Source organism: Passer domesticus, chromosome 1 (genome assembly GCF_036417665.1).
Source record: "Passer domesticus isolate bPasDom1 chromosome 1, bPasDom1.hap1, whole genome shotgun sequence".
NCBI classification, from domain to species: Eukaryota; Metazoa; Chordata; class Aves; order Passeriformes; family Passeridae; genus Passer; species Passer domesticus.
Window position 1 is genome coordinate 97025910 of NC_087474.1, and position 14157 is coordinate 97040066.

A 14157-nucleotide genomic window follows, 5' to 3' on the forward strand; every position below is an offset into this window, starting at 1 on the left:
TCAGAGACAGCACCACAAATCTGTAAGAAGCATTCCCTAATGAGACAGGGTGAGACTATCTGCTTCTCCACTTCCTGGTCCCAGACTTAATGAAAGCACTGGCTGTTTACCTAAGCCATGGTGATGGCTTACGTCTCTTAACAGTTTTTACATGATTATTTAGAAAAATATTAAAATTGATCCCACTTTTATTTGCAATTATACGGAGAAGAAAGTGCAGCGGATATAGTGCTGTCTCATAGATCTACTTGCAAATGCTGGACTGAAGCAATATATGGGGGGAGGGGGGTAGCTATGTATTTTATTGGGTTATTTTTCTTTTATTTTCTTTTTTTCCCCCCACAAAATTACTGTGATATGAATCAAGCTTTGTGTTTAACTATGTTTGCTGTTAAGGTAGTACAAAGTATGTGATTTATGTGGGAGCTGCAGTCACAGCAGGTCTATGGCTTCCTGTGGTCCATCCCAGTTTTGTAGAGCACCACTGCAGTGGTTGCAGTGGAGGAATGGGATGTTTGTTCAGCTCTGTGTTCTAGCAGACAAAAACACTGCTTTTCATAACTGAGTCTGAAAGCAGCTTCCTAGGGAAAGATACATGTAGGGGTGGCACTGTGAAAACTAGGATAAACCATTTCCAGAATCGTAAAACAACCTACAGCTCTTTTGATTTATATTCTTTGTAGCAAATATAAGTCACTTCCATAAGCCCTGTAATCAAATAAAAATGTGTTCCCTCCTTTAACCCTTAAGGATATGTTCTTCTCTTGGTGTTCAGGGATTCCCCACACATCGAGACGAGAATAGACCCCTTCATTTTTAGTTGCACAAACACCACATGGCATGCATCTGGATCTCGGAAGATAACAATTTAGGATCTTGAAGACAGCTAAAGCATGCAAAAAAAAATAATGCACTTATTAATGGAGTTGCAGTGAGCTGCTCACCAGAGACAGAAACTCTAGTGAACAAAACTGTTTGACTCACTTTAGAAAAATTGTGAACTCTCACACTTCTGTTGATTACTGTTTAATGGTTCTTGTGGTGGAATGGGATCTATATGAGGTCTTTTAACATACTTTCGCAAAGAAGAAAACTCCTCAGCAGTCATATACCATGGATCTCTATCTATACCCTGTGAAACCAGAAACAAAGTATTTTGTTCCTGTTAAATTTCTAGATAGAAGTAATTTGTTACCATCATCTACAATAAACCATCATATATTATTATGTACCATGTGTTGGAACTGTATTTAGATGAAGTGACTTCATTTGTAAATGAAGACTCTTAAAGTAACATGTACTAAATTAAGCTGTAAGATAACGTAGGCAATTAAGGTGGCTTTTTCATTTTAAAAAGTGACGCTGTTCCAGACCTCTCCTTTCACGAGACATTGCTGTCCAGACAGGTGCCACCACAGCAGCAGCGCGAGTTCAGTCCCACTGGGGGAGGACTGAGAAGCTGTGTGACAGGCGAGAGGTTTGCTCTAGTGAGGTTTAGGTGCTGGGGCAGGACAGAGGTGCAGAGCCAGGCTGCTGCTGCTGCTGCCTCTGTGTGCTGGGAACCACCTCCTACACCTGCCACAAGTGATGCTGTCTCTTTTAAAGACGGTGGCATAAAACAGCTTTGGGGAAGAGACGAGTACCTAGACTGCCCAAACTGTGGTCTGGTATGTGAAAATAATAATCACAAAAAATAACAGCCCTATAAGCATTCAGCATAAGGTAGATCTTTTTCTCCCCTACAAGATCTATTGTTCATGGGAATCGGTTTCCAGGGCCAGTGTTTCTGCATAAACCCGTGTCTTTCAGCAACATAAGATGTAAAAAAGCAAAATTATCTATCCACAGTATTCCTGAAATATATTGCGTGTATCTTTAAGCTGTCCTCCAACCAAAGTTGCTGTCTATAGAACAATTTATCAGCTTGTTTTAAGACTTTTATTGCAATCTGGTGTTGGATATGTACATAGTATATTCTAAATTATAGATATATAAATATATTGATATCATATCAAGACAGAGATTTAAATCTTATAAAGTATTGGTTTGATTCTGTATTGCTTACCCGAGCGCTGGCCTCTGTACAAATAGAGTGTGTCTTAGCTTGTTTGCAGTTGGAATGTCCTTTTTTCCTGTAAAGCCTTCTGTCTCTTTGGTCTCCACTGTAGTAACAAGATTTTCATTACCCAATTCCATCTTCTTGCTTTTATTAAGATTGAACTGCAGTTTAGTTTTTCTGTGTAATATCTGACTTTGGATTATAAATTAATTTAGCCAGCAGCACTTTCTCCTTGTTGAAGGGCAGTTTCCCGAAGGTATTTTTTACAAGAGGTTCATTCACAGACCCAACAGGACTGCCAAGCCACACCTGCTCTCTTCTCTTCACCAGTTTCAGGGCATGCAGGATGTGGCCTTCAGTGTATATATTCAGAAGGTGCAGGCCTGCAGAGGGACAGTGTAAAATTGTCACTGTGAAATTTTGTATGAAGGCTGCCTCACCCCCTTTTACATGCGATGTTGTTGCATCAACAGTTCGTTTGGGAAACTGCCACTGCCATGGCACAGCTGATAGCTAACCTGATGAACTCCCACCTTACGTGTTGCCACTTGTAATAAACAGGAAAGGGGGCAGTAGTACCTATGAGAGTAAACCAGAGACAGGGAGTTGGAATGGCTGCTACCAACACCAGCATTTTGGCCTGTGGGATCTGTTCTCCCTGCTGGTGCAGGAAAAAGCTTAGGCTCAAATACCACCACCCCCCCATATCAGTAAGGATTTTTTTGGTTTTTTAAAATGTACAGTAGACAAATTTGGAGTCACTGAAACACAGTCCTGCAGTACCTTTCTGTGGACCTCTATCCCAGAATAATACTGAGTAATACTAAAAAATCCAACTGTATAAACTGAGTTTTTCAAAACATCCTAAGGTATCACATGTAGTTCCTACACCCCCAAGTTGAGGATGTGCAATGGAGTTGGAGTCTCTGATTCAGTGGTCTTGACATAAACTCCTCTGTGTGAGTAGATGGCAAGCAGCACAAGGATGCACTTCTCTCTGCTTAGAAAAGCTGAGTTTCTCATCCATGGGGACAGATAAAGACTTCAGGGTAGGAAAATCAAAACTTCACCTCCCTCAAAGGAGTCTGAATTTCATGCACTCACCTTCCTTCCCTCACAGATGTGCTCCTTCCAGCTTCCCAGCAAAAGCTGCTGAGGTGTTTACGCTCCAAGAGCCCTCTTTTCTTTGTGGAGAAGAGGAGCTCAGTGCTCAAACATTTCCCTGTCTCCTGCACACTTCTCTCCCCAGCTCAGACCCACTTCAGGTGTCCTTTCAGACTCACCATCAGCAGCAGTACTTTGGGAAGCTCTAATCCAGTGTCCCCATTGCCTACGTATCCTGGTAGATCCTTGCATCCTTGCACAAGGCAGGCAATGTGCTGGTCACTGCCTTTCTCTGGCAATGAATGGCCATAGGGCTGTTACTCTCAAAACTGTGCTAAGGTGAGGAAAAGAGAGGCTTTTCCAAGCCCTGTGTGGGGTGACCATGTTTCCTTCCCAGCCTGCAGCTGCTCTCCAAGACTGCTTACCCAGTCCCCAAGAGGGACCAGCACAAACCCTGTGCTGGGAAGCCTTCCTGAGCCTGATGGGGTGTGGGAAGAAAGCACCAAGTCCTCTGCATGGCCAGCCAGCAGCTTGCTGACATTTCACTCTGGAAGCAAGGAGCTGCTACAGCTCCTCAGCTCACCTCAGGAGAAAGCCCAGGAGCCTGACAAGTTAGTAATTGCCAAAAAGACAACCCCAAACTGACTAGGAATGCACATGCAACTGTAGCTACCAAAGGTTTTCTAACCCACTGTCCTATTTCTATGCTAGGCTGCTATAGCTCCCAGTTGGTCACCTGCAAAAAGCGTCCTGAAATTTGTTTTTGTGTTATTTGCCAACCCAAAAGCCAGTGCACAAGCTGCAACAAGTAAATGGGCAAAGGGAGGGTTTATCTAGGCAAATATTTTGGCATACAAAGAAAACAGCGTATCCTTGGAATTGTTGTATTTTAATGTCTGAAGATGTACAGAAAAGCATAAGTATATGGGCCAAACTCATCTTGCCTGCTGATGCGTGGAGTTAGATTAAAGTGAGGGTGGTTTGATTCCTACACCCTCCCAAGAGCCCAGCACTGCCCTGGGCTTGCAGGTCAGGTCAGTCTGGAAGTTGCTGGTGCTGGTGGGGTCTGTCTGAGGATGTGTCTGTTGTATCCATGTAGTACCTTGTGTGTCAGCTGGAAAGCTTTTGTCATGTTCTCTGTAACCACGGCACAGGCTCAGAAAGGATATCACTGCTGAGCCAGCTGGGGTGTTCTTCAGTGTTCCTTTTTACTAATTGACTTATAAGTAGATTAATATAAGGAGATAAATATTTTGTTGTGATATTAAAAAAAAAGTCTGGGGAAAGTATAAAGCGAAGTGAACACACTGGCTAATCTCGTTTGTTTTATATGAAAAATGCACATTGACCTCACAGTGAATGAAATTAAAAACTAACTCACTTAAAAAACAAAAAACCAGAACAACCAAAACTTTACGCCTTAAATGGAAGCAGCAAATTGTTGCTCAGGCTCCTCTCATCCTAGCAAAATGATTAAGGGTACTATTTATGTCACAAAACTGACAAATTGAAAAAAATTACCAAAACCCCCCGCGTCCCCCTTTCAAAAATACCCTAATTTTGAAAAGCAAAATTCACCATACCAGTGCTGGGGAGTAAACTTCATAGTTATTTTAAGTTTTCTTTTAAGTTTCATTTTTTTCCATCTTTTTGCCATTACCTGCATTCCTTAGATTTCTTTTTTTCATATGTAAAATGAACTAGCAACACCTCCATACCCTCTTCCTTTTTCTTTTATTTCTGTTCTGAAAGAACTTTAGAGTCTCAGTAATGTTTTCCCCATCAAATCATGGAAAACCCTTTTGTTATTTCTCTTCTTTAACACATAACATGTTCCTCCTTTGACCCTCATTTTCCCTTTTTTTCTCTCTCTCCCCCTTCTCCCTCCCACTCGTCTGTCCCCCTCGTCCACCGATCTAATCCTGGATCCTGTCCTTTCGTGGTTGCTGTCCTACCCTCCTTCCCTCCTCCTCCTCTTCCTCCTCCCGGTCCCACCACCCTGGCTGAACCCTCCCAACCTGTTTGTTCCTCTTCCTCTCTTCGTTTGCAGCTTAGAGATGGCTAAAGTCAGCACCCAGACCGCTTCCGTCACGACCCCTGTTGACCTCAACATGAACCTCTCTCAGTCTGCCACCCCTACCTCCACCCCCACCTCCATGGCCGTGCTGGCGGCCGCCTCCGCCGCTACCGTCAGTACCCCCCCTCCCCTACCAACTCTGCCAACCACCCACTATGCCGTTCCTGTCTCCAGTCTGCTTGGCATGAAAACTGTCCCACTCCTGGCACTAAATGCCGCGGCCGCCGCGGGGGCCACGGGGAGTTTGTCCGCTTACACTGCCAAAATTCCTTCGACGAGCGGGGTTAAGAAATCTGACCGCCAGAAGTTTGCTCCATATTGAAGGGATGAGACACAATGCAAGCTTTGCCAGCTCTGCCAAGAGGCTGTGGTAGATCCTAGTTATCAAGGAAACAATACGGCATCTTTTATTTTCTGTTCAATTGCTAGTGTTAACTGTTGCCGACTCAAGTCGTCTTCCGCTCTCCATAACACCTAACACCAGGCACCACCTACCAACTAGTTCCAACAGCCAGCAGGTGCCAGCCCTGGCTCCTTCTCCCTGGACACCGTCCCTCCGACGGGGCTGTGCCCAGGGCTGGCCCTCGGCAGCCCCACGGCGAGGCAGGGCTGCAGCCCAGCAAGGGAGGTAGAGCGAAGGGAAGGGAAAAACGTAAATGAGGCAAACTGGTGACAGCCGGGTCCTGCTCCGGCAATGCTGCCCGGCATAAAAATACACTTAGATCCATTGCAGAACAATTCCTTATGGCAAACTGGCATCTCTGATGCATTTTTTCTATTGCTAGAACATGCAAATCTGGCACTTCTGATGATCACTAGTGCCCCTGCAATGCCCTGTGAAGTGCTGCCGGCACCCTCAGTCATTCTGCTGCTCCCAAAAGGCCTGGAGACCCCCATTCCCCATCCCAAAATCTGCCTATGAGCAGGAGGTGGTGGTGAGGAGGTACCAACTTCAGGTACTTCTGCATACAACAAATGAAGCTTTCTGGTCTGAGAAAAACTGCTAAATTAAAATTACTGTAAAACAGTAAGGAAAAAATACCAGGTACCTGTGCCTTTCCACATGATTCTTTTAAAGGGTACAACCATTTTTCTCCACTTTGGAAAAACATAATTTTAAGAACTCTGCTTTAGGGAGGGAGGAAGGGAGGGAGGGAGGAAGGGAAGGGAAGGGGAGAGAGAGAGAGCAGGCTCCTCCTTTTGCACTCAGATGTTTTACATACACCGACACAGTATTTATTCCTGTAAGTACTCCAGAGCAAGTACAAGCCAGATGCCGTCACTATCTCGTATTTCCTCTCATGTATGTTTTATTCAGCCAAAATGACCATTTTTCATTAGGTTTCTCTACAAAACACATCCCTGTTTAACTCCCCACTAATCGTGCAGTCAGGTTGTATGGTAATCATGAAAACATGTAGGGTTTTAGAGGTCATTCAAAGGCTGCTGCCTGGACAGATCCCATCCCTTTACCAAGCACTTCAAGATGTTCAGTTTAACTAAAACGAGACAGGTAACGGCAGCCAAAGCCAAGAGGGCTGGGGAATGGAGTGGCTGGTTGCCAGCTGTTGGAACTAGTTCTTAACTGCATTTTATGTTTGTCCATCCACCTTCTTTTTAATTTCTGTTGCATAACTCAGTAATGCAATATTGTTTTCCTCACCACTGCCAAATCCAGAATCCCATTAGCCCGCCATGTTCATCCACTCTGCACTCCTTGGACACAAAGCTTTAACGATTGAACTGTATTCAGTGCATTTTAATATAAACTAAAAACACAATGCAAATGCAATACTTTTTAAAACATGGTATTTCAAAGTGTGTTATTGTATAGGGCTAAGTACTATCAGTATTTTGTGTCATTTCTGTATTCTGTGGGCTTTTCTTCACCTTAGCATCTTTGCACTAAGTTTTGTCACTGTAACCATTTGTAGAACTGCCATTGTTACAATTTGCACTTATCTAAATGGGGTTTTTGGTTGGTTTCGTTGGGATTCTTTTGGTTTTGTGGTTTTTTTGTTCGTTTGTGGCTTCCTTTCTTATTTTTTTTTCTTCTTTGTTTTTCTGGTTGCATATAATGAAGGAAAAACTGGGAATAATGTCAAGGTACCACAGCTATTTAAAAGCTCTAGAAAACTGCTGTAAAATTGTTCTGGATTATTGTAACTGTTTCAATAATTGACATTTAAGACAAAAAAAATCCACCAACCTCTGTGTGAGAAAGCTTGCCTGCACTGAAATGCTGTTCTATGCTGGTTGTACTCAAGTGGTATTTTTTTAATAGTGAGAAGATTTTTTTTTCTTTTTTTTTGCCTTTTTTTTCCTTTTCTTTTCCTCGTTTTTGTTCCTACATTTTAGGCTGTCTTCAGAAGTTACTGGCCTGGGGGCTCTGTAATGTATCTCATCATGCCCTAGTGCATTAGCCACCAGACAGGACTTTTCCAAAGCCCCATGAGACAATGCTTTCTATGGACTAATCTACAGAGGAGTTTCTGCCATTTCTAACTTTCTTATTATTCTGAGACATCAAAAGAAAACACTTCCTTTACTCTTTAAGCAACTGTGCTTCCTAACTCTTGTGTTGCTTTCATTACTGTTCCAGTTTTAACACTGTTGTGGCTCATAACATAAAGCAGAGACAAGTTATTTTCGGGGGTTGATTTTCATTGATGTTCATGCTTTGGCTAATCTGTATAAAAGCATGGGCCGTTAGTGTTCTAAACCACTGTATTCAGCTAGAGACTCGACAGTAAGTTAAATGAGACGTTTTTATAAATAAATTTTTTTCCTGATTAAAAAAAAAAACAAAAAAAAGACGTGGTAGCTTTGTGCATACAACTGTTGTGTTGTTTAAACTTTGTTCTTTGTAACCGAGTTGCTAACTTGTCATTGAAGAAGCACTATTTTATGGATTGTCAAACTAAGATCACAGACAAATTGCTTGTTTTCAATTCATGATTAAAGCTTTCATATCATCACGCTTAAGGTCCCAGTGCTCATTGGGAAACAGTTTAACATCTGTGCAAGACTGGCAACCTTAGTAAGGATGTTAGCCCATTGTCAGGCATGATGAGCCTCTTCAGGACTAGAGGGAGCCAGACTGTGCAATTAGTAGAGTCAGCAGTATTTCTACAAAACTTGATTCAGCTTTTAACAAAACTGCTCAGTGAGAACTTCCCACACTGCATAGAAAAGACAAATTTGGCTTCATGTTACAAGCAGCCACTGATTTGTATCTCTGGTCTTTTCCCAGACTGAGCTATAGATCAGATACTGGGGAAAACAGGAACAAAAGAATGAACTTGGATGCTGAGTACTGTATTACTAAGGCCCTTTGTAATACACTCCCAGCAGCACTGCCCTGTGGCAAGGCTTCCAGTCAGCACCTTCCACCCTGCCAGGAGCCAGCCCAGCAGCTGGGAGGAGCACGGCAATGTGCAGTAGGACAGGGAATGGAGAGCTGAGCTGTCTCCTGCTGCCCTGACACTCTGCTCCAGCTGTGCATCCCCTCCCTTGGATCTGCTGAAGCACTGCAGTCACAGCCTCGAGTCTCTCTTGACACACAAGCCAAAGGAAGGGGCTGGCCCCGAGCTGCTGCTGCATTACAGCACCCCTGGCTGTGCTCTGGCCACCTCTGCTTTTGGGGCACTGTCACAGGTGCTGCTCTGGCCTCAGGAGAAAGCAGGCTTTCTGGCCGTGCAAGAGTAGCATCCTTAATGACACAAGACTGTACAACCTCCTTGTCCCTACTCAGTTAAAGGTCTCTACCTGCCTTCAGGGATTGAGCTTGGGGTCCTGCTTCCCCTTCTTGCCCCTGCATATGGCGGCATCTGACGATTATTCCCCATGATCTCCAGAGTACGGGCAGCTCTCAAGTCTGAGCCTGGAACCAGGGCACAACCAGGATGTGCATGCAGACTTGGAGACCTGTAGAAATCAACAGCTTTCTCAATACAGATGCAGCCACAGAACAAGCCCTGATGATGAAGGGTGCCAAGGGCACCCTTACAGAAGAGTTCGCTGCACCTCCACACCAAGGAGGCATTACCCAATGTTGACAATTAGCTATTGCAACCCTAAGAAAAACTATAGGCTGTAATACTAATTTGATAAAATTCTCTGTTATTATTACTTATATTTTTATTACTTAAAATGTATTTAACTTGTCATTCTTGAAAGGAGAGCTGAAGCTGCTTTCACAGCAGAGACCTCCATAAGTCTTCATTTCTTCAACAGCAATTTTCTATGGCTAGCCTGGATACTGTAAATGAAAAAAATATATATATTATTGCAGCTCAACACTAAGTAGGTCAAAGCTTTGCTCTCCCAGTAAAGCTGCCAGGCAAAGGGCAGCAGCAGCTCTGGGGTGTATAGTATCTTTCACATAAATAATTCACATGTGGCTTGCAGAACTGAAAGATTTGAACAAACTAGTGCAGGGGCACGTCTATGTGAGGAATGAGGAGAGGTAAAATAAAGACATATGGACTAAGAAGGAAGTTTTCTGAGAGGGTTTTTGCAAAAATACAGGCAGAAATGTGATAAATTCTAAGCTTATTTTCATTAGTTTAATATTATTTCATATTATAGAAAATTATAATAATATAATATTATATAAAATATTTCTGAATGCAAGAAAAAGCTTCTCATATCTTTAATATACAAAACAGCCAAACAAAAGACAAGGTGGTAAAGAAAAAAGGGGAAAAAAAGGATAAAGAATAATAGTAAACAAGACAGAAAAGTAAACCACTCATGCTCAAAGGTAGATAAGAGGCATGTACTCGCTCTGAAAAGGTCACTGCCCACACAAATGTCAGTTTCCAGATGAAAGACAGCAGAAATTCAGCAGCTTTTGCGTCATCAAATTGGAATTAGGTTTCTGGAAACATCTCAAATGAATTGAAGCAGCTCTGTTGTGTTTCTCAAGTGAAAAAACATTGACAGCATGAATGCTGGCTGAAACCAGAAGGAAAATAAACAAAGTTAGTCCTCTGCTAATACACAGAGTGCTTTCTGTTTTCAGGCATAGGCAGAGGGCATCTGTGAGCCCCAAGGTTCCCATTTGGGCCAGTCAAGCTCCTAGGAAGCAGCAGAGTGTCAGTGGTGCCATGAACAGAGGCACCTGGGAAGTGCCTCAGCCTCAGAAGGCTGCACAGGCAAGGTGCTGTTTGTCAGGTTTCACAAGACAGACTGAAAACCCAATTTCTTCCGCAGCCTTAACACCAGCTGAATGTATTTCAGCACTGTTTGTATTCTTGGGACAGGACCTTCTCCCTCTGAAGTGAGTGTCATGATTATCTAAAAGTCACAATGCTCACTGATCCAGTGGCTCAACAGTGGCACAGCTTCTGCAGGAAAGACTGTCATTGTCAGGCTGCTCGACTGGGTGACACAAAGCGTGTGTTCAAAGGACAGCATTGAAAGGGGGGATTTCAACAGAGATCCCTTCTATCCCCTGTAACCTCTGCAGTCACCCATGGTGCAAGGCATTAGTGCCTCCACTGTATTTTTGGAAGAAAGACCTGGCTTAGATGTCTACACAAAGGAACTGCTCACATTTGTTCTCCCAGCTCTTGGGCCAGGATAATTCTAATGAACTGATGAACAGAAGATCAAAAGAAGGCAAACACTGAAAAACTGCTTCACACATGAAATTTCCATCTCTTGGCCCAAGCAACACTTTCTAGGGATGTAAGTCCTTTCTAGGGATTGATAAAAGTACACACTGCCCTTCTTGGCACTGAAGTGTACTTAATTCCTTGGTTCCAGGAAGGAATGCAGTAATGTTGATTAAGTCAGTTTCTGCATCAATGCATGTGTCCTGTCCCCCTGCAGACTGGCATGTGTCTTATGACAGTAACTGAAATTAAAGAGTCAAAGTCATTTGATGGTACCTAACAAAAGGGAATTTCTGTAACATTACATACACTGTGGTTTCTAATGACACCTACATGATTCATGCAGGCTGAATGTCTGATTTTCTAGGGCTACTTTTATGAGTTATCAGAAAAAAAGTATTTTTAAGTGCTGAAAATATTTAATAATATGGCTTTTCTCATTCCTAGTACAGTGTTTTTAAGATGATAAAATGCAGAGAATCTAATTATAGTGGAATGTAATAAGCAAAATTTGTCTCTCCTCAAATTGAATTATTGGCAGGAGGCCTGGCCAAAGCTGACATTAATGTTCTTTTCAATCAGTATTTGCAATTTGAAGCAAATTTTAAAATTAAATGCTGTAGCAGAGGAAAAACAATCATGTTAGCAAATGAGAACATTGGTTTGCTGTTATTTGGGTTTGTTGGCTTTGTATGGTCACTTTTGGGCTCCTCTGTACCAAATACAGACCTTGTTCCACACCTCAGCCATGACAGCAGCAGCTGATTTCTTCAGGGCAGGAGAGAAGTTGGCACAGCAATTACCATTGCCAGAGGAGAGCTCACTACCAGCAGCTGTAGCTATGGTGAGCTGCTCCCTGGAACTCCATTTCAAACATGCAGACACACATTCTGTCCCTGGATGTCACTTGCCAGCTCCAAAATCACCGAGCTGGGGAATCTCAACTACTTTTTGATGGCATGAAATTCCACAGCTCCTAAGTTTGGACAACTTTCCATTATTATATGAATAAATAAGGATTACAAATGTCTTCCTCCCTAACTCAAATATTTCAGTTTTCTGCAAGTCTTGCAGATCCAAGAATTAAAATAGTCTTCCTAATTCCAATTAAAATTTCATTTTTAATACAGAGCTAGTTATTAGGATTACTTTCATCTTTATTGTTAAGAAACAGAATTCAAAGAAGTTAAGAAGTGAGAAAGAAATTAAGTACATATTTTTAAAAACAATCATTTCCTCTGGTTTATAATCTATCTGAATAGCTCATCAGAAGTACATAAAATTGTTTTCCAAAACTGAAGACATACTTAAGATTACAAACTAATTATCCCAATGTTTTTCTAAGATAGAGGAGATTATTTCCTTTAATAAATTAGCTTGACTACTAAATGAGGTTCGGATACTTCTTTCTTATAGCCATGCTTCTTCTCATAGCCTGCTAAAAAGCAGGATGATTACTTGCCCTCTTGACACAGCACATGCACATCAGTGGTCACAAGAGACAAAGACACTCCCATCATCCTCACAAAGCTCTCTAAAAGCTTTGTTTCAAATGCTGAAGAAAGGTACAGTTGTATGCAGTAAGCTGTAAAAAACTTGGATAGAACACTAGAGATCTGTGAGACTCCTCCAAGGAAAAGAGCACCAACTCCTAAACAAGACACAACCAAGAGGGATGGATCCTGTCACTTCCCCAGGAATGCACACCCCCTGGCTGGTCCATGTTTCTCTTTCAGCAAGTTATGCAAGGAGAACAAGTAGAATGATGAGTGATCTGGCAATTATTCCTGCCATCTTCTCCTAATAACAATGGGGTGCACTGGTTTGGATTCAAATGTTCAAGATCCCTGCACTGTAACTAAACTCACTGCCTTTAGCTTCTTACCTCAAAGATACCTCTAAAGATGAAGGCAACTGGACTAAAACAGCTGAACTGTTTTAATACTCAGTTAACTTCCTACTCATCCACAGCTGAAACCATAATTTGCAGATTTCTGTGCAAGATGAAAGTAAAATTACAGAAAAATGTACAAAAAGGAAGTGTAATTTATAGACTCAGAGATTAGCATTTTTATACTGTCAAAACATGCATGTCCATGATGTAACCTGACATTCATTACATCTGTTTCCCTGAAATTAAGCCAAATGCAGAGTGGTTCTGAAGTTTTAAGTGTTAATAAGCTTGTGTGCTTTGTTGAGTGGGGTCAGTGAAAAGCCAAGGTAAACAGAACCATCAGAAAGTTAGCTTAGCTTTTCTCAGAGGGAAACTGGGGGACTGTGTTTAGGTTTGTTTTGAAAAAGACTGTCCTGTTAATACTGCACCACCCTCTCAGCTGGAAGTTCTCTTTGCAGGAATAAATGGATCTAGAGATCTTTCACTGCACCTCAGACATGGATGTTCGAATGTTTCATGCTATACAAAGACATTTTATTTCAGTTTTGGTCCAACTAAGTTTTCTCCAACTTGTCCAAACATTCATTGCTTATTTCAATATTCTCTGAACACTTATTCTGTATTTCAATACTCTCTGAATATTGCTGTCTCAGTGACAGTCCTAATTCATGTAAGACTTCAGCGTCACATCAAACATTTCAGCAGCAGCAGCAGCCACTTACACTTCCTCTTACTAACAGCTGTAAGCCAGCATTTGTGAGCAGCAAGGTGTGGATGCAATAAACCACTAGGGAGCATTGCCTGAATTTTGACAGCTTTATAAATAGGAAGAGCTGAACCCAAGGATCACAGAAATTGGGAGTGATAAAAAAGCATCTCACTATAAGGGCTTCTGCCATATCAAATATTTCCCCCAAAACAGGCAAATCAAGCATCTAAGATTTGTTCTAATCTTTATTGCTTGGTTGATAATCATCTCTGAGGCAAAGAACTGGAATGCTTTCATAAGAGCAAAGCTTGTTTTCTCCCTTTAAAATCTCACTAGCTTTAAATCTAGAATATCATTTAAAAAGGTTAACCTGTTCTTAACAACTTCACTTTTTTATATCAGTCAAGCCACACATCCCTCTTATTTTTAAAAAGTCGTCAGCAAATTTGAAGTATTTGATGATTTACAAAATTAAAAAAAAAAAATAGACACTTACCAAAGGTAGTTCTGCTTTCCATATCCCAGTCTTGTCAAGTTTGTTGGTTCTTGGTTTTACCTAATCTGTGTTTATCAGAACAGAATCAATTTTAGATGCTTTCTGTGCCTAAGACAGTATTTTAAGAAAATTTCCAGTATTTGTAGTTATTATTTTACCTCCTCAGTCTCCAGTGCAGTACCTTCCTCTCAGGCATT

At 41.8% G+C, this 14157-nt stretch overlaps 1 protein-coding gene across 22 annotated transcripts in view; it reads left to right on the forward strand.

The window, feature by feature from the left end:
* LOC135306386 (poly(rC)-binding protein 3-like) overlaps positions 1-14157 on the forward strand; it is a 498603-nt gene that overhangs the window by 479212 nt on the left and 5234 nt on the right. For 14 of the 22 annotated variants that reach the window (XM_064430246.1, XM_064430258.1, XM_064430248.1 and 11 more), the window contains one exon: positions 5214-7592. The exons of 3 other annotated variants lie outside the window; for them this stretch is intronic. In XM_064430246.1, coding sequence (XP_064286316.1) covers positions 5214-5562 — 349 coding nt within the window. In that variant the 3' untranslated portion in view covers positions 5563-7592. 5 more of the 22 variants (XM_064430338.1, XM_064430339.1, XM_064430343.1 and 2 more) reach the window with 4 other exon arrangements.